At 42.0% G+C, this 27,124-nt stretch overlaps 1 protein-coding gene across 1 annotated transcript in view; it reads left to right on the forward strand.

Annotated features, from left to right (window-relative positions):
- The window catches only part of SYT9 (synaptotagmin 9), a 161,871-nt gene extending 147,049 nt beyond the window's left edge, over positions 1–14,822 (forward strand). Inside the window, exon 7 of the mRNA XM_039863475.1 lies at positions 12,549–14,822. Within this exon, the coding sequence (XP_039719409.1) occupies positions 12,549–12,557 (9 nt within the window). The 3' untranslated portion in view covers positions 12,558–14,822. The remainder of the gene's footprint in view (positions 1–12,548) is intronic.
- Positions 14,823–27,124: the final 12,302 nt, after the last annotated feature.

A 27,124-nucleotide genomic window follows, 5' to 3' on the forward strand; every position in this document is an offset into this window, starting at 1 on the left:
GTGGAAAACGATACTGCAAGCAAGTGGCATCCAGAGAAAGCAGATGTAGACATACTTATATCTGACAAAATAGACTTTAAGATAAACAAAAATAAGAAGAGACAAAGATGGACACTTCATAATGACAAAAGGGACAATACAGCAAGAAGACATATCACTTATAAATATATATGTTCTCAGTCAGGGACCACCAAAATATATAAAGCAACTGCTAACAGAACTAAAGGGAGAAACTGACAAAAACACATTATAGTAGGGGATGTAAATATCCAATTGTCAGCTATGGATAGATCATCTAAGCAGAAAATCAATAAGGAGAAATAACCTTAAATGACACATTAAACCAGTTGAACATAATTGACATTTATAGAGCCTTTCATCTCAAAACAGTTTATGTATTCTTCTCTAATGCACATGGAACATTCTCAAGGATAGACCATATGTTGGGACACAAAACTAAGCTCAACAAATTCAAGAAAATTGAAATTATACCAAGCATATTCTCCTACCATAATGCTTTGAAACTGGAGATCAACTGCAAAAAGAAAGCAGAAGAACCACTAATACGTGGAGATTAAACAACACACTACTACAGAACGACTGGGTCATAAAAGAAATAAAAGGAGAGATCAAGAGATACATAGAAACAAATGAGATTGACAGTACAACTTATCAAAAGTTTTGGGACATAGTAAAAGCCGTAATAAGAGGAAAGTTCATATTATTACAGGCCTATCTCAAGAAATACGAAAGATACCAATAAACAACCTTACATTATATCTTTAAAAACTAAAAAAAGAACAAATGAAGCCCAAAGTCAGCAGAAGGAAGAAAATAAAAATTATAGCAGAATTAAATGAAATTGAGAACAAAAGGTAATAGAAAAAAATAATGCAACAAAGAGCTGGTTCTTTGAGAAGGTTAATAAAATTGACAACTCTTGACTAGACTCACTAAGGACAAAAGAGAAAGGACACCAATAAACAAAATCAGAAATGAAAAAGGAGAAGTTTCGACAAAAATCACCAAAGTACGAGGGATAATACAAGAATACTATGAAAGATTATACACCACCACCAAATTCAGTAATCTGGAAGAAATATACAACCTTCCTAGTCTGAATCATGAAGAACTGGAAAATCTAAATAGACCAATCAGCAGTAAGGAAATTGAAACAATCACCAATAAAATGAAACAATCCCAAAAAATAAAAGTCCAGGATCAGATAGCTTCACTAGTGAATTCTACTAAACATTCAAAAATATTCTCACACTTTTCCAAAAATTTGAAGAGGCAATACTTCCTAACTCATTGGTAAGGATAAAAATCATATGATCATATCAATAAGTGCAGAAAAAGCATTTAGCAAGATACAGCATCCATTTATGATTAAAACACTTACTAAAATTGGTACAGAACGACAGTACTTCAACATAGTAAAGACCATGAATGTCAGACCTTCAGCTAACGTCTTACGTAATGGTGAAAAACTAAAAATTTTCCCTCTAAGATCAGGAACAAGAGAAGGCTGTCTGCTATCACCACTGTTATTCAGTATAGTGTTGGAAGTCCTAGCTAGAGCAATCAAGCAAAAGAAAGAAATGAAAGACATCCAAATAGGGAATGAAGAAGTCAAATTTTTGAAGATGACATGATTCTCTATATAGAAAACTCTAAAGACTCCACCAAAAAACTATTAGAAATAATAAACAAATACAGTAAAGTTTCAGGATACAAAATCAACGTATAAAAATCCATAGTGTTCCCATACACTAACAATGAATTTTCAGAAACAGAAATGAAAAATACAATTCCATTTGCAATTGCAACCAAAAAAATAAAATACCTAAGAATAAACCTAATAAAGCTTGTGAAGTACCTATACATTAAAAACTATAAGACATTATTAAAAGAAATTTAAGAAGACACAAAGAAATGGAAAGATATTTTGTAGATCGGAAGAATCAACATAGTTAAAATTGCCTTATTACCTAAAGCATTATACAGATTTAATGCAATCCCCATCAAAATCCCAATGGCATTTTTTAAAGAAATAGAAAACAAAGATCATCAGATTTGTATGGAAGCACAAAAGACCCCAAATAGCCAAAGCAATCCTGAGAAAAAAAGAACAAGGCTGGAGGCATCACTCTGCCTGTCTCCAAATTATGTTACAGAGCAACAATAATCAAAACAGCATGGTATTGGCAGAGCACAGACACACAGACCAATGGAATAGAACTGAGAGTCCAGAAATAAACTCCCATACATATGGGCAAATAATTTTCAACAGAGGAGCCAAAAACATACAATGGAGAAAGTAAAGCCTCTTCAATAAATGGTGCTGGGAAAATTGGAAAGCCACCTGCAAAAGAATGAAACTAGACTGCTGTCACCATATACCAAAATTAACTGAAAATGGATCAAAAACTTGAATATAAGACTCAAAACAACAAATTGCGTAGAAGAAAACATAGGTACTAAACTCATGGGTCTTGGTTTTAGAGAGGATTTTATGAATTTGACCTCAAAGGCAAGGGAAGTAAAAGCAAAATAAATGGATGGGACTATATCAAACTAAAAGGCTTATGCACAGGAAAAAAAAACAAATCAACAAGACAAAGGCAACCAACTGATTGGGAGAAGATATTTGCAAACAATGCTTCTGATAAGGGCCTAATATCCAAAACACAAAGAACTCATACACTCAGCAAAGAAAAAACAAAATCCAGTTAAAAGACCTGAACAGACACTTCTCCCAAGAAGACATATAGATGGCCAACAAACATAGAGAAAACACTGAACTTCACTAGCTATTAGGGAAATGCAAATCAAAACCACAACGGGATACCATCTCGCACCTGTAAGAATGGCTATTATCAACAGGATAAGTAATAACAAGTGTTGGAGAGATTGTAGAGAAAAAGGAACCATCATACACTGCTGGTTGAAATGTAAATTGGCACAGCCACTATGGAAAACAGTATGGAGTTTCCTCAAAAAATTAAGAATAGGCTTACCATATGACCCAGCAACTCTTCTGGTTATTTACCCAAAAAACTTGAAAACATTTATCCACAAAGATATATGTACCCCAGTGTTCATAGCAGCATTATTCGCTGTGGCCAACAAATGGAAGCAACCAAAGTGTCCTTCACTAGGATAAAGAAGGTGTGGTACATATATACAATGCAATATTACTCAGTCATAAAAATGAAATACTGCTATTTGCTACAACATAGATAGATCTTGAGATTATCATGCTAAGTGAAATAAGTCAGAAAAAGTTGAGAACCATATGATTTCACTCATGTGGGATGTAAAACTGAAAGCAGTAAACAGAAATGACAAACAAAACAGAGACTCATGGACATGGACAGTGAATTAGTGGTTACCAGAGAGAAGTGGGGGAGGGGGAGGTAGGTAGGGGAAAGGGGGCTCAAATATATGGTGATGGAAGGAAATTTAACTTTGGGTTGTGAACACACAATGCAATATACATGTGATGTATCATTGAATTGTACACTTGAAACCTATATGATTTTATTAACCAGTGTCACCTCAGTAATTTTAATTTAAAAAAGTTTTTTAAGTTCACAGATGAACAAATCAAGCATCCCTTTTATTGTACACTAATGTATAGGGTCCATTGGGGGTTGGGAGGCAGATATATGACTCTTCATTTCCGATTTTCTTGGTATTCATATTTGTAGCTCTGTTATTTTTCAGAGCTCCATTTGACCCTTTTCAGGAATTGCTGAATTTAAATGCTCTGGTCCTGTTTGGGGATCAGCCAATTAAAGTTCTTAGAAGCCAAAGCCAACAATTCCCTCCACATCTTCACTGACCAGCACGTCCGCAGGGCCAGGGTGATGGGACTATCAAGGCAAGAGGGGTGCTTCAGCCGTCCCACGTGGTCACTCAGCTCTGGTTTCCCTGCTCTCCTGTGTGCGCTGCAGTCCAATCTCTAGACTGCTTCCAGGGTACCCCTCCCCTACTTAAGATCCTTCGATAACTGCCCTTTGTTCAGAACCAAATTAGCTTCCTTACCTTGGCAACCAGGGCCCTTCCACCATCTCTTCCTTGCACTTTATGCTGAGGCCATGCCATACTACTGGTGGTCCACACCATGCTTTCTATTCACCCCCATGCCCTTGCTCCTCCTTTTATTTTTTGTATTACCTGGCTTTGCTTGGCTAGGTCATCTTTTAAGCATTTGCTCAGCTGTCATTTTCAGGAAGCATTCTGAAGACCCTCCTATTTATTAAATGTCTCTCGTCTATGTTCTCTTCCCCTAGAACCCTTTGCCTACCTTTAACATAATATTCGGTGCCACTTAATACTATCTGCATGCATGTCATCCACAGCACATCCAACTGCTCAGTGAGGTTAGAGACTATTATTCATCATTGTATAACCAATACCTGGCAAAACGTTTGACATGAAGTCAGCACTGAATAAATTCTTACTGGATAGAATTGCAATTTCTTCTACCTTACAACTTCAAAAATGAATGCTGATTTGTTAGATGGACTCAGCATGTCCTATTTTCACATCTACAGGCATCATGTTTCTATTAATGCATAAAAGTAACCCAGTGGTAGCTCTGAAAGCCAAAGAAGCTTCATTTTTCTTGAGCAATAAATGAACCCTACCTTCCTTCCAGCACCCAGTTCTCTAAGTGCAAGGTGACACCCATGAGAGTTAAGACAATGCAATCAAGTTTCCAGTCACTGTCTCAGGTGAGGCTTGTAGCAACACAAAAGCCCAGACAGTTTTCGTAGGGTCTCTGCAAGAGAAACCTCTTAGTTTAAAACAGCTTGGGAGACCCATGACCATTTCCTTCAGAGAGCTCACAATCACCATACTGGCTGCATATCTCAGCAATCTTTCAAGATGCCTCTTTGCATTACCTGCATCATTTATTACGTTGCGGCATTCTGTTTGAGTAACAAGTTTCCTTTAAAACAATCACTTTGCATAGAGAAATGGGGGATTCAGTCAGTTGTTTATTCATCAACACATGTTGATTCAGTACCAAAAACAGACAAAAATTCTTGCCCTAGTAACGCTTATATACTAATGGGAAAAACAGAAAATAAACAATATAAATGAGCATATTATGTATTATTGAAGGTAATAAACACTATAAAAAGCAGTAAATTAAATAAGGGATCAGAAGTGTGGTAGTGGATTTTTTGTTGGCTGGTTGTTTGGTTGGTTGGTTGGTTTCTTAAAGCGGTGTCTAATTTTAATAGAGGCAATGTAGGCCACATGGCAAATTGGAACAATTGAGTAAACACTTGAAGGAGGTGAGGGAGTAAGCCGTGTGGATATGCAGGCCAAGGAAACAGCCAATACAAAGGCCTTAAGGAACTTCGTACAATGAACAGTGAGGAGAGCAATGTGGGGGGTACAGAGTGAGTGAGAGGGGGAGTAATAGGAGATGAGATCAGAAAGCTGTTAGGCAGGGTTCAGGTTACATATAACCTAGTAGATTTTCATAAGGATTTCAGTTCATATGCTGAGATGAACAGGAAGCCATTGCAGGATTATGAAGAGAGATGTCACATGATCTGAAATTACAGCTGATCCCTCTGGTTCTATGTTGAGAATAGACTGTTTAGGGGCAAGGGCGAGAGTAGGAAGATCCATTCAGAGTCTACTGCTTTTATCCAAATGGAAACAGTAGAGACTTGGACCAGTGTAGATGCAAGGATAATGTTGAGAAGTGGTTACTCTCTGGATATATTTTAGAAAGAGAGCTAATAGGATTTCCTGATGTAGGGTATGACAGAGAGAACTTAAAGGTGAGTCTGATGTTTTGGGCCTGAGCAACTGGAAAGATGGAGTTGCCATAAAGTGAGCTGAAGAAGACAGCAAGCAGGGCAATCAGAATTTGGACCTACTAAGTGTGAGGCATCTTGGATATCTACAAGGAGGCACAAAGTGGCAGATGCAGAAATCTAGAGTAATGGAAAAAGGTCAATCCATAGTTTTAAAGATGGTTAAGATGTAAATGGAGAAGAGAAGAGGTCCACGGCCCTAAAACTGGGACCTTTCAACACTTAAAAGTAGGGAAAAGAAGAAAAACAACAGAGACTGAGAAGGAGAAAAACAACAGAGACATTGAAGTAGTAAGAAAACCAAGAGAGGGTCCAAAGACAAGGGAGAATAAATTGTTTCCAGGAGAAGGGAATGAACAGATCTGTCATATGTTAACTAATAGGTCAAATAAGGTGAGGACTGAGAACTGACATTGCGTTTATCAATGTGCTGAATATAGGTGACACGGAATACTCGGTTAAATAGTGCACCCCCAATTTCCTTCTACCCGGAACCTCAGAATGTGACCTTATTTGGAAATAGAGTCTTTGCAGATGTATTTAGTTAAAACGAGCCATACTGGAGTGGAATGGTCCCTGAATCCAATGACTAGTAAACATCTCAAAGAAGGATGTGTGAAGACACAGGGAGAATGCAATATTTGACGATGGAGGCAGGAATTGGAGTGATGTAACTACAAGCCAAGGAAAGCTAAGAATTGCCGGCAACCACCAGAAGCCAGAAAGAGGCAAGGAAAGATCCTTACCTAGAGCCTTCAGAAGGAGCATGGCCTCACTGACACCTTGATTTCAGCCTTCTAGCCCCCAGAACTGTGGGAGAATAAATTTCTATTGTTTTTAGCCACCCAGTTCATGGTATTTTGTTATGGCAGCCCTAGGAAACTGTAATCTTGGTTATCTTAGTCGGCTTGGGCTACCATAACAAAATGCCGTAGACTGCGTAGCTTAAACAACAGAACTTTATTTTCTCACAGATCTGGAGGCTGGAAATCAGAGATCAGGACACTGGCATGGTCGGGTGCTGGTGGGGACTCTTCCTGGCTTGCACATGGCTCCTTTTTCACTGCGTCCTAACGTGGTGGATGGAGGGGTGGGGCGAGAGAGTCAGAGACAGAGGGAGAGGGAGAGGGAGAGGGAGAGGGAGAGGGGAGAGAGGGAGCGAGAGAGCCTGTGACTGAGCAAGCACACTAGCTCTCTGGTGTCTCTCATGAAGGCACTAATCTCATCATGAGGGCCCCGCCTTCATAACCTCATCTAACCCTAGTTACCACCGCCAAAGGCCCTGTCTGCAAATTCCATCACATTAGGTGTGAAGACTTAAACATAAGAATTTTGGGAGTACACTTTTAAGTCCATAGTACTTGGTAGAGCAGCCATTTAACATCTCTGTACCTCAGTTTTCTCTCTCACCTGTAAGATATGGATAATAATAATACCCACCTCAGAGAAATGTGGCAAGGAGTGAATGAATTAAAATATGGAATATTCTTAGAATAGTGCATACTAAATGCTATATAATATTAACTATCATAATGATTATAAATCTAATCATTTTATTTTGAAATTAACACACTAATTTTTACTTGTTCTTTAGTTCATTCTCAATTAGCTCATTAATTTGACAGATTAAATTTTCTTAAACTAAACCCCAGTTTCACAATTAATCAAATTCTCTTAAACATTTCAAATGTAAAAAACCTATAAATGTAGCAAGTTTTTAATCATAACTTTTCCCCCTTTTCTTCCCTGATTTAGGTAGATGGAATTCTGCACGTGCACGCACATGTGCGCGCGCACACACACACACACAGCAGTTACAATCCAGCTTTCTGATGAGACTTCATTAGTCTTTTCTTTCTCATCATCCTGAATTCAGTAGTCATTTACTGACACCTGTGAGCTCTTCAAGAGTAGGGTGTACATTAGTCATTTTTGTGTTTCTAGTAGTCAACACATTTGCCTGATGCTCAATAAATGTTTATTGAATGAATTAACGAATAAATGTAATGAATGTAAACTTGGAGTAACAAACTCTAAATATCCTCTACTTCATCATAAGTTTTCAAGGAGTAAGTTTTTCTTGCAGTAATGTCCTAACTTGCTCTTTCATCTGAAAAACTATGACAGTACTCTTCTCACCTTCTGAGTGGTGCCTCACTTATAGCCCAAGTTGCTTCTTGCTTGTTTCCTATGAACCCCTCTCAGTAACAGTCTACATGCCACACATGCCACCATTCACCACCCTTCCTCTCAAGATTGACTTGACACTGGTACTTAATACACGTTCCTGTGATGTCTGTCCAGAATTCTTTTCTGAACTGAGAATCCTTTTTAGAAAGGCAAAGTAATGGAGTTGACATTCAAGTGTAGTAATTTGCCGTCCTGGGCATAGTACTTAAAGAGCATACATTTGGATCCATAAATGCACAATGGCAGATCCTGGCTCTGCCATTTACTGCCTTTGCTATTTGGTCTTTCTCAGATTCAGTTACCTCTGTGAAAATGTAATGTCTCTCACAGAAGGTGAGCATTGAATGAGATAAGGTATGCAAAGCTCTTAGGACAGAGCAAGATGCTTGAGTGCTCATTAAATAGTAGTTATTACCCAAAAGGACTCTTTCATTTTCTGTGTATTGCCCCAATATCCTGACTGGAAGTATAGTTACATTCATAGTGCTTTCTTTCTTTACCGTACTGATTCTTTAAGGGGTGAGGGGACAACAAAGAATAAAGAATGACCTCTTTGGAGAAAGGGAGAAAGTAAGAATCATATTCTAAGTGGGCATGGCATGATGTTTCATCATATATTTGCAAAGTTGTGGTAATACATAGCCAACAAAATCCTAAGGTTTTTATGCTTTTTTAAATAAAAATTTTAAATTCAAGTTTAATAATATTAAGTACCTATAAGATTGAATCATGTAATGAGTCACTTCAATTTTTGACAAGGTTCTTAGTTCAAAGCCCTTAGATACTTCCTGTAATCAAAACCCATTTTCAGATTCACAGGAAGATATTATCTAATGATCCACTTAATCTTTTCATGTTCTTAATTTGGGGTCAGTTTCAGTGGCCTGTCTCACATCATCTGTCATTTTTGTGATTGAAACGTCACTTCAATTACAGTTTTCATTGGGACAGTTCTCATCTTTAGTTTCAATTCAATTTAATTCAAATCAAATTCATATGTCTCAGGACAATTGAATTCACTTAAAATCCCCTCTGTTCAGATAAGATTGTAACCACTACTCCCGCTGATGCCACTGAACTTCCTGATACCTTCTAAATGCCTGGTGCTGCCTGGGAGGCCACTGAATCTGATAATAAGGTCACTGCTGCTTTTGCTCACTGAATTGGGCCAAGTGCCAGCCCTAGAACCAGCTAGGCCAGCCTTACAACCGCCCGTGCGGAACCACCATTGCTGTCTCCAGCATATTCCTCTTGGATCAATGCTTTTTTAAACTATAGAAAAATACTTTCATACACCTCATTTAGCAGAAATCTTGACTGAGAAACAGCTTAGATTATAAGAATTTGGAAAGGTGTTGCGATTGCTTATTTTGTTTGGTTCGGTTGGTTGAATTTTTCCAGTCTTCTTCCCACTGGACAATAAAAAGGGTGACGTCAGAGCACAGTTCACCTATGCTATACTCAAAATTCCCTTCTCCTGAAACAACTGGACTACTTTCCTGACACTTGACTTGTATACCTAATTTACCCTAGAAGTTTGTTTTGAAGAAGCTTCTCTCACAAAACCCTGGTAGTGATGATCCCACCACTCCACCAGACATGTTGAAACTCCTTTATCCCATCATCTATGGATAGCAGACCAAAAGTATTCTGGGGCCTTAGTGGCCCTGCCCAGAGTAGGAAAACAAAGGATACAAGAACCAGACAATATCAGGGCCCAGAAAACTTACTCAGCTAAAGAAGGGAGAGACCAGTAAACTACTCCACAATATTCCTGGGGGCTGAGCTCTATTCCAGCTAATTATGTGGGAGGAAACACCACGTGAGCAAAGCCTAGTATGCAGGTCAGATCGGAACTGGACTATGATCTGGCCATTGGTAACATGGCCTCTGCTAGTGGCATCGCTGAGTATGGAGACCGGTAAAAGATTGGCTGAGGTCATGGCCCAGCCCTCTAACTAGGCTTCACAAAAGGCCATAACAAACCAGACATAGAGGTGGTCCCTATGGCTGGGCACTTTGGGAGAGCTCTACCCAAAGCAGTTTGAATGGACTGCTAACATGGAGAGGTACAACTAAGGTCAGAACAGGGAAGAATAGGGTTGTACATAGAACTGAGGGGCAGATGAGATACACATGCACATCACTAGCCAGAGGACTCAAGAGAAATGGAATAAGAAGGTAGGAACCCATAAGTGGGATATGGCACCTGCTGCGTGGTACTGAATTGGACTAGAGTTTCTTACTCAGAGTTACATCATCTGACTAGATTTAGAGTGCCTAGACACCCAAGGCAGAAACTCAGATATATAGACTGGACTTACAGAGTTAGTTTAGGAATTATGTAATCATTAAAACTTAGACTTTGAAGTTAGAAGTCTTGAGTTCGAATCCCAGCTCTGGCACTTAGTAGCAGTGTGGCTTTGGGCAAATTAATCTCTTTACATCTGTGAACTGACAATAAAGAACCTTATAGGGTTATTTTAAGGATTTGAAAAGTTTATATGCTAGTGCCTGACACACAATTGGTACTCAAAAGCTAAAGAAATGTGTCATGTGGCCTAGTTGTCTAATTCTAGACTGCATTCTTTGGTAGGGCTGAGCCTGTTGACAGTTTGCCTTCCCTGATAAGGAAGGACTCAGAGACAGGGCCTGTAGATTGGGGTCTCAAAGCCGAGGGAAGGGGTTCTGGGAAGCAGGGCCTGCTGCAGGTGTTGGGTTGGGAAGTAAAATACAACTTTCCCAGAGCATCAACTGGTCCGGCAAAGTTGTATTTTAATCACAGTATAAGGTAAATATCCATTCACATTTTCCTCCAAGACTTAGAAAGGAACACCCTTTCTTATGGATGTTCCCACATCCAGACACATTCTTCAAAGCCAAGGGTCACAGTCAGACATGGCTTTCCCTTTATAGTGTATGCTCTGGCTTATATTGCTTTCTCTATTAGCCTCACATGTGAACATATGGTCTTTGACCTGTAGCCCATATATTCCAGTTTGAGAATGTTTGCGGCTCTCCTATAGTTTATTTGTATTTGTTTGTTTTTTCCGTGTCTGTAGAAGTGACTCCAGTTTTCTTTTTCTCTGTGACTGCAGCATTAGTACCCTTAATCTGTACTGGGAGGCACCCCGAGTTTAAGTTAAATGCTATAGAACTCAAAAGATCTTGCCACTCTAAGTCTAGGGTTCCATTGAAGGAGTCTGTTCTTCACAGACTGTAAACAAGGAGTAGATGGTGCAGCGCTCAGACGCCCTCTCTCCTCCCCAGCCTTACCTGCTACTGTTCCACTCCCCACACCCAATTATGACAAAACTTCCAGTGCACCATATGCCCTTTCCTGCCTCTGTGTCTTTGCAAAGACTCTTTCCTCTGCCCAAAATGGCCTTCCTTCCTTCTCTCCTGATGGAATCTCCTTCAGCCTAAATGGCCCAGCTCAAGACTTCCCTTTCATTTTATTTGTTCGTTTGTTTTGTTCTGTTTTAGATTCCACATATAAATGAAACCATACAGTATTTGTCTTTCTCTGTCTGACTTATCTCACTTAGCATAACACTCTCTAGTTTCATCCATGTCGCAAGTGGCAAGATTTTATTCTTTTTTTATTGATGAGTAATGTTCCAGTGTGTGTGTGTGTGTGTGTGTGTGTGTGTGTGTGTGTGTGTCACATCTTCTTTATCCATTCATCTATCAATGGACACCTAGGTTGCTTCTATATTTTGGCTTTTGCAAATAATGCTACAGCGAACATAGGGGTGCATATATCTTTTTGAATTTGTGTTTTTGTCCTCTTCGGATAAATACCCAGAAGTGGAATTGCTGAGTCATATGGTAGATCTATTTTTAGTTTTTTGAAGAATCTCCATACTGGTGTCCATAGTGGTTGTATCAATTTGCAATCCCACTAAAAGTGCACAAGGGTTCCCTTTTCTTCACATCCTTGCCAACACATGTTATTGGTTGACTTTTGTTAATAGCCATCTCACTGGTGTGAGGCGGTATCTCATGTGGTTTTGATTTACATTTCCCTGCAAAACAAAAACAGTCTCATAGAAACAGAGATCAAACTGATGATTGTCAGAGGGAAGGGGGAAAGGAGGATGGATGGAAAAGCTGAAAAAAAATATAGTCAATAATATTGTGATAAGTTTTCATAGTGACGAATGATTACTAGACTTAGTGTGGTGATCACATTGTAAGGTATATAAATGTTGAATCACTATATTGTACACCCAAAACTAATATAATATTATATACCAACTATACTTAAATTTTAAAAGTTTTTAAGTTTATCCCTCCCTCCTCTTAACTCCTACACATTTTAATGCACACATCCGTTATTCAACTTCTTATGTTTTAATTTTTCCCTCTGTGAAACCCTTAAAAGCAGGGTGTATGTCTTACTCATGGAACTGTATCCCCAGCAGCCATCACAGTGCCTGGCACTTGTTTGGTACATTAAAAATATATGGATGAAAACCAAAGTGTTCTTTTTGTTTCTCCTTCCTACAGAAACGATGACTATGGGTAAGAGGACTTCTTTGCCAAGGATACAGTAGGACAACCATCTTACAAAGATCTTAATAACTTCCTACCCAACAACACCCAGACGACTCCAGTGACCAAATACTCAGCTGTAACCGCAGCAATAACTGGCCCTCTTTCCAGACTGGGTTTGCTGAACATGTAACGTCCAGCTGTCTTCAGGTGGCCTAAGATGGTGCTGTAGGGGAAGCACGTCTCTCATGGCCAGAAAGCAAGATCAGACTGTGGAAGAAACCGACTGATACAGTGAGAGTACTAAGAATACCTAGCGTACCAGGACTCTTGGTGATTAACATAAAGCCCTTGGCGATGGGGTCGCAGCACCTGCCGTCACGCTGGCAACGTCACGCCGACGTGATGTTATTTGCTTTGAATGCCCTGGAAGGACAGAATATTTTAAAATATATCCAGGTGCTAAATAGGCAGCAGATCTAATTCATACTAGACTACCTTTGAGCTAATAACTGTCTCCAGAAAATAATTTCACCCAAGAAGTGCTCCAGCTTTGTAAGGAATAGCCCCAGGAGAGCAATATTCCCCTGGAGAAAATCTAGCGCAAGGAGGGCTAGTTAACAGCAAATTCACTGCCCCCTCCCATGCACATGGCAGCGAGTACCAGTTGGACTTAGCCCTCTCTTCTGCTAAACCCAGCTCCTGAGAAGTCAGGAGCCTCAACACTGTTTTCTAGATAGCCAAAAGCCACTTTCTTTCACCTGGTGTTAGCATTAGAATGAACATTAAATGTCATCCCCTTTAGAGAGGCATACATCTCAATGGTGTAAGCATTCTGAAATAGCCCCTTCCCCAGGCACATTTCTCCACTGAGGGAGCAGCCTCAGAAAATGATGTACCATTGTGTGAGCTGTGTTCATGAGAGAGAACACAGCTGTTCCCTGAATGAAGGCACGCAGGACTTTTGGGCCTTCCTGGCCTGAGTGCCTTCTGGGGTATTTCCATATGCAACGACCCAGAGGCATAGCCTCGGGTAGCCACAGACAGGTTTCCTTTTCACTTCCAGAAACATACATCACTCTCATAGCACTTGGGGAATGGAAATACCTACAAGAGTGAAGGTCAAGGGCTCTCCCCGGGTATCTCATTCATTACTCAGCTTCCTTTGTGACCATATCAGCCAAGCCACTGCCAGCTGTATTTCTCATCCTCATTGCTTCTGCCTCCATATAAATGAAACCAAAGGCCTCAGTATACCCTGAAAAGGGGCTCTTACCTAGTGGTCCTCTCTCTCCCATGATGGATACAAAGTACCCTATCCACACATTTTCACCACTTCTCCAAGATAACATTTCCCTTTTCATACAATCCCTTTGCAGCAATATCCAGAGTTGGATGTAGTTTACCTTCCTAGGAAGCTCATTATCTTCATTTGAAATAACATTCAATGTAGGACTCACTGGGTAAAAGCAGGATGATTGCAAATCTTCAGAAAGTTCTTGTTGCTACAGCTGTCTGGTATAAGAAACTACCCCGATACCAAATCTCAAATAGATGGAGGCCATTGGTTGTGTGAGGCAGTGTTACTACACTCCAGCTTCATGTGTTCCTCATCCTGCCTAATTCATTTTCATCTCTAATTGGCTTTCAGTCTCCAGGATCCAAAAGGAACCCGAGGTTCTGCCCATGTTCGATGACATGAGAAGAATACAACTTTCTTTACCCAACGTTCCTCTATACCTATTCCTCCCCATTCAGGCATCCTCCATACACCATACCAGTGTTTTGGACCAAAGCATAAAAGACTAGTGCCAGCAGGATAGTCAGCAGAAATATCTCCAGAGCCAGGCAGATGAGCCCAGAAGAATTGATCCCAGAGAAACCAGACTGGCCCCAACTGATATCAGGCAACCATCCCAATAAACTTTGACATATCCATGGCACTGGAAGCGTGGATAGGAGATCCTGGGGCAGCTGTGCTTGTTGTTCCCCTCCCCGAAGATCTTCCTGCCCAGAAACCTAGCAGCCCTGGGGTACTAATGAGTATGCTACTGGTTTGTTGGTATGAAACAGAAGGTGGCTTTCTAGGGTCCAGCAGGTAAAAAAGCCTACCCACATGGCAGGCAGGGGGCTTCATGTCTGGAAAGCTTTGCCTAGCTGGTCCAGCTGTGGCCAGAGGCCAGTTATAAATTCGAACTCCCAGAGCCCATCTGTAACTCTGTCTCTGTTCTCTTGCATTGTTTGGTTTCTCTTTAGTTTCCTAGTAAATGTTCCTTTTGAAAATTCCAATCTTGTCTCATTGAACTTGGGGGGAAAGGTATCCAGCATGTATTCAGATAGAGAAGGAAATTAAAGTACCTTGAAAAAATGGAAATGGCAGTGGAAAGGGAAACACTGCCAGGCACTGGTGAGATCTTAGGAAGAGGCCTTGGGGAAAGCTGTCTCCCCCATCCACCTGACCCTGATATCTCAGCCCTTTCTTGCTGCCCTTGTCTTCAAGGAGATCTGCCGGATCAGCGGTGCTGCAAAAGCATCTTCCCAGCCAATGAACTGAACACATTCAGCAGGCGATGTGATGTCCAGGGAAGTACACTGGTGCATGACCAGAGGGGGAATGGGGGAGGGGAGGGAAAGCAGTGGTTCCTATAATTTGGATGTTTTCAAAATGCTGCAACAATCATGACTAAATGGAAAGATTTAATCCTCAGGGTCATCAATAGAACTACATTTCATGTGAAGAGAATAAAGTCACACTCTCATCCTTAAGCCAAGGAGACTGACAAAAGGTTTATATGGAAAACGTCTTGCTATCTCATGGTCTGTTCTGTGATAGTGGGAGTTCCAGTCTTCTTTTGCTGCATAACAAAACACTACAAGCCTAGCAGTTTACATAGGAAGTTATTATCTCTCCTGATTATGTGGATTGGCTGGGCTTGGGTGATTGCTGTCTCTTGGAGTCTCATGGTTGCTGCCAGGTGGCAGCTGAGTTTTGTATCCTCTAAGTGCCTCACCAGGTGGGATATTCGTGATGGATTTTTTAATGCACATTCTGGCTTCTCCACTGGGATGACTAAAACAGCTGGAGGCTGGTTGGGCATCTCTCTCCACATAGTGTCTTCACGTGGTTAGCTGTGCTTCCTCACAACATGGAGGTCTCGAGGTAGTTAGACTTCTTATATAGTGGCTGCCTTCCCCCAGAGCTAACATTGCAAGAGGTCCCAGTAGATGCTGCAAGGTTTTTTTAAGTACCCTCTGAAGTAAGAGTCATTTCCACCACATACTATTGGTCAAGAGCAAACCATAGGGCCAACCTAGATTCAAGGGAAAGGTATTACACAAGAATGAAATAGAAGAAGGTGTAGTTCATTGGAGCCACTTTGGAGATAGTAGGATGGGAGTTGGGGAGGGATGTCACTGAATCAGAGGGCTTCCTAGCTAGCTGTCACTTTAAGAGCACATGGTATATTTAACATGCACAAGAGTAGAGTGAGGGGGCAAGTAATAAGAGCCAGAGGAGAGAAGAAAGACTCTCCATGGACACTTAAATAGAGCATGAGCTAAAGAAAGGCAACTAGTTATGAGTGAGACAGAGCTTACAATGTCACAGGAAACCCTGGAGGAAAAACATGATTGTTGTTTTTCTAATGACTGCTCAAAGACATTAGTTGGATGCTTCCCCCCACCACCTCTGAGTCAAAGTTAAGGTGCACGCAAGACACTCCCATGCTTGAAAATATACTTAGAGGTGAAAATGCTAGGTATGCCAAATAGAGGTTGTCTGTCCATTTTCTGAAGACTTCAGAAAGAATTATTGCAGCTAATTAAGAGAGAGGGATTTTATGAAATCTAGCTTAAATGAGGTTAACTCTGCCAGTTGTCCCCTCTCATGAGGTCCCCACATCACTAGTGTTGCCATGGTGCCTTCTCCTGTCGCCCCTCTCTCTCAGCAGTCCTGCTGTATGGAATAGTCCAGGACCAGTCTACTTATCTTCCTTCTGCCCTGGCCTCCATCTAACTTAGCCACCTTGCTAGAACTTTCAAACCAAAGTTATAGAAAGTGATTTAATAAACTGAGAAAAGGACATAAAACATGAGTGCGCATATGGCCGAAAACAATGTCTGCAATCTGTATGTGGATCCTGAGAATCCTGCAGGCCATTCAACTGCCCAAGGCCACTGAGGGCTATTGGGAGTGTCCATCCTGGAGGTGCCCTGGAATTGTCACCCACACTCAGGCCAGAGAGATTGGCCTCACCTGTTGCTTTACTGACTGATTTTAGAGCCCTGCAGAATATCTCTTACGCGCAGGATTCTTGAGTTGGTTGTTGATGTAGAACACAACCAGAGGTTAAAGGTGGCCAGTGAGACCTCCCTGAAACTCAGGTTTTCTCACTGATGGGCCTTCTGAATCTCCCCCCTCCAAGTCTCTCTTCCAGCCAAAGAGAGGTGATACCCCTGAATATCTCTTAACAGTCACTTGTGGTTTCTTCCCTAGCCACACACCTTGTGATGCCCGCCGTAAAAGTGCTGCTTGACACCTTATCTTCTAAGACAGATAAGCCACGGGCAGTACTCAAAGAATTCTAATGTGCCTCTGAGATGCCCTTTCTGGAGAAGAGACCCAGATGAGTGGGGCCCTTTGCTATGCAACACATTCTTTATCCAACTTCATATGAAATAGGCTGACTTTCAGGAAAGAAATGAAATAGTAAAGTGAAGGAAAAGAAAACATGTAGGAAGAAAAATTGCCTCACCAACTGAGGAAGTATCCCAGGGAAAACCTGTAGAACAACTCCAAGGAAAACAGGAAAAGAGAGCGTTGGCTAATATTCCAGGAGCTGCAGGAAGTGAGCCCTGGTCCTCATCTCTAAACCCAGATGTGAGGCAAACAGAAGCTCTGTGCAGTTGCATGGACCTGCCTTCAGTGTTGATGATGTCAAATATAAAGCTCCCTTTGCTCAGTCTCCCAGGAAATTAGACCGACCCTCTCCAAGGACTACCTCTTCCTCTTCCTTGTCACTTGGCTCCTTGGGCATATGGGCTGCAAAATTAAACCAGCAGCATAATCATCTCTGTCTCTTCACTCCTTGGTATCTTCTTACTATGTCCAAAAGTTCTAGGCCTGGGCGGGACTACGAACCAAGATTGAAGATGGCTCCTAAGGCCTAAGGATCGGGAGCCAGCCTGAAGTCCAACCACCTGGCTAAGCCTCAGTGACATCAGGGTCCTCCAGCTCATCTACAGGCCAGCTGATGTACCTCCTCCTGGTAGATAAGAGAAGTACAGACCAAAGGAACCTGGGTCACAGAGGCTGTCTCCTTAAGTCATTGCTACCTCCTCTTAAAACTTGATAGTAAGATAGATTTCTCTGTGAAGGCTGGGTAGGCATTGCCTGACGGTTAAAACTACATTTATCAACATGTAGGTTATTGATTATAAACAACACTGCATCTTATAGTTTCTAATGCATGGTATCATTTTTAGCCATTTTATTTATTTATTTTTTTAATACAACTTGTGATTCCAAACAGTAAAGTAAGAAAAAAAGTTAATATCTTCTTGGCTCAGTACTAAATTCCTTATAGTTATTATTCCAGTAAGTATCCTTTGCATTAAAGCTATTTTCAAACCAGCATTTCACATAGTAATATTCATGGTGTTTCCTATCAAGCGAACATCTCCAAGATAGTGACATTTTCACAATTTAGATAAAATTCTTTTTGCATGGTGAAAATATCCAGATTTGAATTTATCAAAGGCAATTTCTCTAATTCATCAAACTCAAGGTTTCAGATAATATAAAATAATTTCTTCAAATACTTGAAGATACTTGTGTTCAGGGCTTTAAAGCCGAGCTTATGGACTATGTAAACTCATAAATAAACCTTCCAGAAAAGAATTTTACCTTCATCCCAAAAAAGTAATGATTTTCATACATATTTTCCCTCAAGGAATTTTGGAACTAAATTAAAATTTTAAGCCTAAAATAAAGCTTTCAAATGACCCTTACTTTAAAGGTGTGCTAGATAAGAGCTCAATAAAACAAACAAACAACAACCAAAAAAAACCATTGCCATGAACTATACATTTCTTATAGGAAAACCAATTGCATTATCCCTGCCTGTGTGTCTACAAAGTCAGATTGGAACTTTGCTGAGGGCTCACTGGGCCTGCTGGATCCGGCGAGGCTCAAGGACCTTTTCAGACAAACGGAAAATCTGCATTATGGGCCAACATATGGTCAATATTTTTAAACTGTGCTTTCTGGATGAAAAGTGTGAATACATAAAGGTTTTATTGAGAATAAGACCCAGGCAGTCCTGGCCAAGCCCCTGGAGAGAATCAGGGTGTCTGAGCCACCACATAAAATGGAAGAAGAGCAGCTATATGCTATTTTCCAAACTAGAACTCAAAAGTACTTCAAAAGTACTTCAACTAAAGTAAATATCTTTCTAAAATATGTATTGGTTTTACTTTGTTCTCTGCAAAGTCAAGTGTTTCACTATCTTGAACAGCATTGATAGGTTTTGAAAGAATTGCATTTGTTTGAGTAAAACTAACAAGAAGACATTTAAACTTTGCCTTCTAGTGTTTTCCAAACTTGAATTCCATAGGAGGCTTCCTGGCTGACCTGCTGTGGTGGATCCCAACCCTGACCAGTGCTGTTAAGGCCTGCCAGCCCTTTCCCAGCACCTCCCTGGCCCAGCCAGACCATGCTCGCAGCAGTCCACTTAGCAGCTTCGACAAACCCTCTGGGGCTTCTGGGGAAAGAGAATGCCATTTTGGCAGCAACTACCACTTGGTTTTGGTGCTCCCCACTCTGAAAGGTGGTCTTTTTTCCCCGGAAAATTCAATGCAGGGGAGAATGAATCTCTGTCACCAAACAGAATGATAACAAGGACAACCACTGTGTATGCGTTCAGGAGGGGAAAACATCATCTAAAGGCAACCCACATGCAGTGTTCTTCATTATCTCTATGTTTTAAAGTTGATTGATCTTGAATTTTTAAAGTACATAAAGATAGAATTTCAAAAGACATAAACAATGGACTCAAAGGAAGTCCAAGAGATTTTAAAGAGTTCCATAAAACCAAGAAAGTTTAGTAAAGTATTTAAGTGCTTATTACATCTGGTAGACCAAATATTGACATTTGGCTAAATGGGCTCCGTTATGTATGTCAATTTTCCCAACCCATGTAAAAATAAAAAATAGCTGTCGGAGATGCTTTCTTAAAGGACTATTCCTACGTGTGAAGCCTCGGTGGGGCCCACGACCCGTCAATGGGCCCTTTCTGGTTTGGAAGAGAGGAGCAGACTCAGGAAACCCAAACATGGTCCTCACTTCTTCTGCCGTGTCCATGGGAAGGGCAGATCCTGTGGCAGAAGGCCTTTATATAAAAGAGGGACTAACTCGTGACCTTCTTTGATTCCAGATGACTAGATAAAATCACTAGGTTGGGAAAGACAGATTTCAGGGCTTGAAGCTGTAATTATCCAGGGGTTAAGGACCGGGAAGGAAAATTAAACTTTTACCCACCATTCGAAACTATTCTAGTGCATGATCTCATTGCTTTGGGTTCTAATCATAAAACATCTTTTTCTGGTAGACAGAAGCAGTGATAGAGACCAACTAGCCCTAGATGATGTAGAAGGAACTCAAACTAGTAACCTCCAAGCAAAGGGCTAGTTAGAGACAGTACTGCTGGTTAGAGACCGAGGATCTGCTCTGCCGCTGACCAGCCCTCTGACCTCCAGTCCTCATCTTCCTACTATTCTCCCAGCCCTCAGGGGTCCCTGCCCAGACCCTCATCAATCCCTGGTACAACCAGATCACAGACACACTGAGGGAGAGTAGCAATGCTACTGCGGTGGTACTTGGCTCCCACTCTTCTGGAGTTAAGAGGACTTTGGCAATCTCCAAAGGACTCAAGCACATGACAGAAGTGTGGCCATAGGAAGCCCCTGCCTGGAACTCTGCCTTGCCCCAGCCTCTCACTGATCTTCACTTCATAGTGCTTGGAATCCCTGAGCCACTGTACACATGCACACACCCAGACACGAATGTGTTACAATGTAGAAACAGCTCAGAAGAGGCTGGTGCAGGGCTTCATGTCCCTTCTAGGCAGAGGAAAATGATTGAGGAGAGCATGGCCCCATTCAGAGCTGGTGGACTTGACCTTGTGCATCTCTGAGTCAAGAGCTCTCTGGGTCTTACTGGAATTGCCTCATGGGAATACCAACATAGGACAAGTCTTCATGAGTGTACCTGCTGACCTGGCATAAGTAGCCTAGTTCTCTCAGAAGGTTCCTATCTCCTTAGATACCGGTGACCCTCAGTCATGGCAGCCCTCCCCTCTCATTTTATGCAAGATTCTACATGAAACTCATCTCTTTAACCCAGTTTGCATCCAGGAAAGCTGTCACTAGGGGTGACGCCACCACTCTCAGGCAATGATATGGGGGTTCAAGAAAGGGGGTTCAAGAGAGTATAGCATCACATGTAAGATTTGTCAGGGCTGCCGTTCCTGGGGAAAGGTTGCTATTCACATACAGTATTTGCAACTGGACGACTAGCCTAAGGAACACTGAACAAAGACTGAGAAACAGCGTGATGTAATGGACAGAGCCAAGGACTGGGGCTGGGCCCAGAGCTCTGTTCCTGCCTCTGAAGCTGAGGCTACCCCGGTGGCTCCCAACTTCTTCTCACATTGGGAAGGTTGGCCCGGTGTGTTCTGTGCTCTTCCACCTCTGCTGTCTGTGTGTCGCTGAGTCTAAGAAAGTGCTCGTGCCTGTCACGGGAAAGCCATGTAGCCGGGGTGGGGCCTGTGTAGTCCTAGATTTCTATTGCCAAGATAACCCACATGCAGACTAATTCTGGAGGAGAGTTATGATTCCCAGAGGACAGTGGCTCTCTCCCCATCCCTCCTCTTGTTTCTCAGTCCCTCTTTCAATGGATTTTCATTTTTAACTGTTGATTATATATGATCTTAAAGGTATTTGATTTTGTGAATTTCCTGAAAGCCCTTTTAACAATCAGTGATGTCTAGTGTGCATCATAGACTGGCACGCTAAGCAGAGGAATTCCCATTTTGAATTAAATACCAGTACAGGTTCTCTCAGTGCACCTCCAAGAGCTCATCATGGTCCTGCAAGTAAGCCGGAGGGAGGACAGAGGGCAGTAGCAAGGAGAGCTCTCTGCGAGGGCTTCTTGATGAAGAAGTAGGTGTTAAGTGAAGAAAAGAGGAAACGACAGTCTGTGTGGTTGGCTTGCGGTCAGGGGCAGGAGAGAGGGGGACGCTGGCTGGCCTCCTTCCCTGACCTACTTCTTCAGGCAATAGCCTATAATCCCCAGCCTCGGGCTGTGATAGAAAACTTTATCCTGGGAAGCTCATAGATTTGTCCACAGCTCATACCGCTCAGCCCTGTACTCTAATAACATCAAAACAGAGGCATTTGGGGTACCAAGAGCAAGTACCTTCCTTCTGCAAACAGTGTAGCTCACACAAGCCAGCACAGGCCACCCACCCGGCCCATGTGTGCACAGGTTTGAAATATGGATTTCTAGGGTGTGGCACTCTAAAGACTGCAAGGACGTGTTTAAAAATAAAACCACTCTGTCCATTCTAGCCATTTAGTCAATCTGATCAGATTTATTGGGGGAAGAGGGAGAGAAGAAAGAGGTTTGTGGACGCTTTTTGTAGATGGAATACATTCCATTCAAATATCAAAAGGAAAAAGACTACGACCTTATCAAATGACACCTGAAAAGTCTCTGCCCTCTAGTGGCTAACGGCTGAAGCAAATATTTGCACAAAATCGACTCAGTGTTTGGATCTGGAACACTGAACTGAAACCACGCAAGCAGGTACTCTCTCAGGATGGGGCTTATCCCCTTGGCTTTAAGTGCTCGGACTTTAATTGTCATAGGTGGGCTAAATTATCATAGGTCCCTGGAGTCCTCACTTGCTTAGGAACCGGAGCAGCAGAGACCAAGGGTAGGTAGGTCCTGTGCTGCGGAAGCCATGGAGCCTGTGTAAGACTCAGCTTTCCCCCACACACTAACCAGCCCTGGCCCTGGGGCCTACTTAGCAAGGAGCCCTGTGCAGGTGACCATCAGGCAACATGACATCATTTCCTGGTCAGCAGGTCTTCTCTAGTTGCAGCCGCACCTCTCATACCACCAGAAGTCACTGATCACATCCCATCCCCATCAGTGGCTCTCATCATTCAGTTCCCTCCCTGAAGTCCATGCACGCTCCATTCCCAAGCCCTCCCCAAGCTAAGCAAATATTGGCAAGACTTCAGAAGCTTTCAGCAGAAATGTGGTTACCAGGTAACTCTGAATTGGCTTCCTGAGCCCAACCAACACACCTGACATGTTCAACGTTTGACTGGTGTCAGTTAGGACCAGACAGTCAGCCTCCAGAGAGGATCAGTTCACAGCAAACTGCCCAGGTGGGTTTCAAAAGCCAAATCAGAATGATCACCATGACTGGTTTTGAGAGTTCTGGGGACTCTAGTGCACATGTTTACTTCAAAGAGTAGAGTGAGACTGTGACTGTTCCATCAAGGGAATGCTGGGCATGCGGCTGTCTATCCTAGGGGCTGCGGGGAGACAAGGCCAGACTCTTGGCTTCAGGCAGAGAAGTGCCACTACCAGCCACTTGAGAGGATTCTACCTTATTCAAGGTTACATGCCTTCCCTCCTCAGGAACAGCCCTCACCAATGACTGCCTAATAGAGGAGTGCCACGGTGTGGTCCCCTTGCCCCAATTCAGGACACATACGAAGGGCCTTCCTAGTTCCAGAGCTCCTTGCAAGATCAGTCGAGGCCTATGTTGCAACTCCATTGTGGTTTAACTTCTCTCTTTGCCCACTCATGCTTCATTCACTCCCAGAGAGTACACACCCAGATGTCTTGTGTGCAAATTGGTCTCAGAGTCTGTTTCCTGGGGAGCCTGACCTATGATATTCTTCCAGCCCCATCATTCAGTCGTTGAAAGTTCATAAAGAACTCTGATCAGTTCCTCGAGTCGACTAAGCTCTCTCTGATTTATACGTCTTTGTTCATACTATTACTTCTGCCTAGAGCCTTTCCCACATCTCCTCCCTGCTATCCACTTTATGGAACTAACTCCTCTTCATCCTCCAAGTCTCAGCTTCCCCAATTAACCAAGCTCAGATGCTCCGCTTCCATACTGTTACAGCATTCAGTGCTACCTCAATCGCGACATAATTAAATGATTACAATGCATTAATTATGCATCCACGTGATTGTTTCCCCTACTACACTGTATCCTCTGAGAGAGCAAGGAATGTGTCTATCCTATTTGTCACTGTGTCCCCAGTGCATAGTCCAAGACTTAGGACACAACAAGTATTCTAAAATATTTGTTAAATAAATGAATGAAAAGTAGGAAATAAAGAAGCCCTAAGTAAGGAAGTAATCATAGGATGAAAGGATAAAAGGGAAGGGAGCATATTTGATATAGATATTTAGGTGGTAAAATTAATAGATTTTGGCGACTGATTAATTGATTAAATAAATATAGAATAAGAATGAGGAAGACTATGGGAGGTGAGCACACAATGTGAATATATATATATATATATATACTCTATATATATATATATATCTATATATACTTATAGCCCAAATGTTCTGGCTGAAACTTACCATGATTTAGTTAACTTCATTGTCACCATAAAAAAAAAAAAAGAATGAGGAAGGTCTAGGATAATGCTGTGTCTGCAGTTTATGGTAGGTGAAACTGGTGCGCTATTTGCTGGGGAGAGAAATGAAGTTTTAATTTTGGGTAGAAGGAAGATAAATAAATAAGCCAATTTGGGGATTTTTCTTTATTCTAAATCCGATTGTTCACAAGTTTCCAGTACAAATACTTAGATGTTGTTCGGTTTGGCACTCCAAAGCTATGGCCCTGGGTGGAAATCATTGTGCATCCTCAAAAATGCCTCGATGCTTTTTTTTACCCAAGGAGACATCACCGTCCGATCCCCCATCAAAAGTGTCTCCATTTGTGCCTCTATATTTTGCCTGCTTGTATTTTTAACTTTGCTGGGACTGTCGCATAACAAAATACCTGCCACCACATACAGACCATTGTGTGAAGCCCAAGCAACAAATTTATTTCTCATAGTTCTGGAGGCTAAAGGTCCAAGATCAAGGTGTCAGCAGCTGTGGTTTCTTCTGAGGATTCTCTGCTTGGCTTGCAGAGAGCTACCTTCTTTCTGTGTCCTCATATGGTCTAGATACCTACACACCTCGTATCTTTCTGTGTGTCCAAATTTCCTCTTTTTATGATGATGCCAGTCAGATACAATTAGCGCCCATTTTAATGGTCTCATTTTACTTAATCACCTTTATAAAGGCCTTATCTCCAAATACAGACACATTCTGAGGTACTAGAGGAAAATAGGACTTCAAAATTTGAATTTTGCAGGGAGACACAATTCAGCTTATAATGGGTTTACACTTCTTCTTGACCTTACATATCGCTGCCCCAGAGGGAGTCAGCCCAGGTCTCTCCTCTACAGCACCAATGTCCAGATGAGCCTTTCCCTCAAATTTCTAAGATTCAGACTTCAACATGTTGTAAAAACAGATGAAAGAAGTGGTTGTTATGCCTAGGATTGGGAAGAGGAGGTAATAGGAAGACTCAAAGGATAAGTAAAAATTCATCGACTACAAAAGAGAGGAATATTCTAGACTGCAGTACTTATGTAAGCAAAGATATCACAAAGTTAAATGTCATAGGGACTTTGGGGACAATTGGATGTGGCTCTTGTGGAGGTAGATGTGGGGGATGGTTAGAGCTGAAGCAAGAGTGGATGGCTGAGGCCACATTGTGAAGAGCTTTCCTTCTGGCATAAAATCAGCCAAAGCTTTATCTAAAGAGACATAGATAAGGAATTAGAGCCAGCTCCAATCACTCAGGCAGGAAACAATGTAATTACTTGTAAAAGGTTGGAACGCTGGAGGATGACGTTAAGGCAAAGAGCTATTGGAGTGGGGGTAGGGGCCGGACTGGTGAATAAAAGAAAAACAGAAAAAGCTGAGGAAAAAGAGAGGAGAAGGAAAAAGAGGAGACATCTTGTTCAGATCTAAATGATGAGTTCTAGTATCCCAGATGGGATTCTGTTGAGTTGGGCTCTGCCTCCTCAACAAGGCAGTCTCTTCCTCACAGACATTCCCAGAGTTGGCCAGTACTCAGTAAAGTGGAGGATACTGGAAGCAGAGAAGGCTCTAGAGGTCAGGGGGTCAGGTAATATGGAGGCACAGCAGGAAAAGGACCACTAGGTATGAATTCTAAGAGGACCTGGGAAGCTGGGTGAGATACGCCTCGGGGCGGCGGCGGGGGAGGCGCTGATTGGTTGGGCGTTAATATGTCCAGTTCTAACTGGTCATTCAGGGAAAAAGTCAATTCAGGGTGAAGAGGAATTTTCCATTCAAAAGGCTAAGCTTATAATCAGCTATTTGTTCTGCTTCTGTAGATATGCTTGCTGCATAGGCCAAAGGGCAGGGTGACCTCAAAATTATCTAAAGCTTCATCCTCTCTTTTGCTTGTTCTGTCTAGATAATAGATATATTGCCTGAGTTCCTGTATGAAAATCTCAGGCTCTGTGACTGCCTGTAACCCATAGCAACTCCCGTGGTCTCTAACCACCTGAGGACAAATTAACCAATCAGCCCATGCCAACTGTAACAGTGCAGATAAGCCCTATAAAAGAAAGGTTGCTCCTGAGCTTGGGACCCAGATTTTCAGAGCACTCTCTCTTTTGGGACCACCGGCATAATAAATATGAGTTCTCCAACTCTCCGAGTAGTGCTTGGTTTCTCGCCGGTCTGATTTTTCTGCAGCAAGGGCTGGGTTTATAGATCAAGGACTAACAACCTAGATCCTTGGTAGTGGCTGTCAAAGGGCTTATGTTCCCTCTCTCAGAGTAGAAGGATGGGGCATTTGCAGAGGAGAAAAGGGAAGTCACTGTGCTTGGTCACTATCCTCACTAGTGAGCTTATAAGCAGTGGTCAAGGCCAGAGGTTAAATGTAAGGGAGGCAAAAGAGCCAAGATAATGATTTTATCCCAACTGCAGGTTAAGGCTCAGCAAGCCGTCTTTTTCTTTCTGTTGAGTAAGGATTGCTCTGAATGAATGATGGCCAGAGTTGGCTACTGTGTGTCAGTTAAAGCTGTGACTACCTCCAAAGTGAGTTTAATTTTTCTTTATGAAATCTTTGGTTACAAGAATGTGAGGGTTTCCACTCTGGGTACACCCACAACTCATCGATTCTAATAGATTAGGGATGTGAGCTATGGGCTTTGTTGCCTCTGGGATCATAAGAGTGAAGCTTGCCAACTAAGACCAGGTGTGGGCAGTTAGAGCAGAGAGACCAAGCTTGACCCTATGAAGCTGGTGGCTGAAGTGAGAGCGATGTGGGACCTGAATCACTGGTGGGCATAGAGGGAGAGCCTGCCAGACTAGACAGGGCTCTGAGGCCAAGCTCTCAGGAGCCCACCCCAGACACATCGGGCAACAGGAGTTGAGTCCTATGTACTGCTGGCCTGCAGCTACA

The sequence above is a fragment of the Pteropus medius genome, unplaced genomic scaffold, assembly GCF_902729225.1.
Source record: "Pteropus medius unplaced genomic scaffold, Ma_sr-lr_union100, whole genome shotgun sequence".
Classification (NCBI taxonomy): domain Eukaryota; kingdom Metazoa; phylum Chordata; class Mammalia; order Chiroptera; family Pteropodidae; genus Pteropus; species Pteropus medius.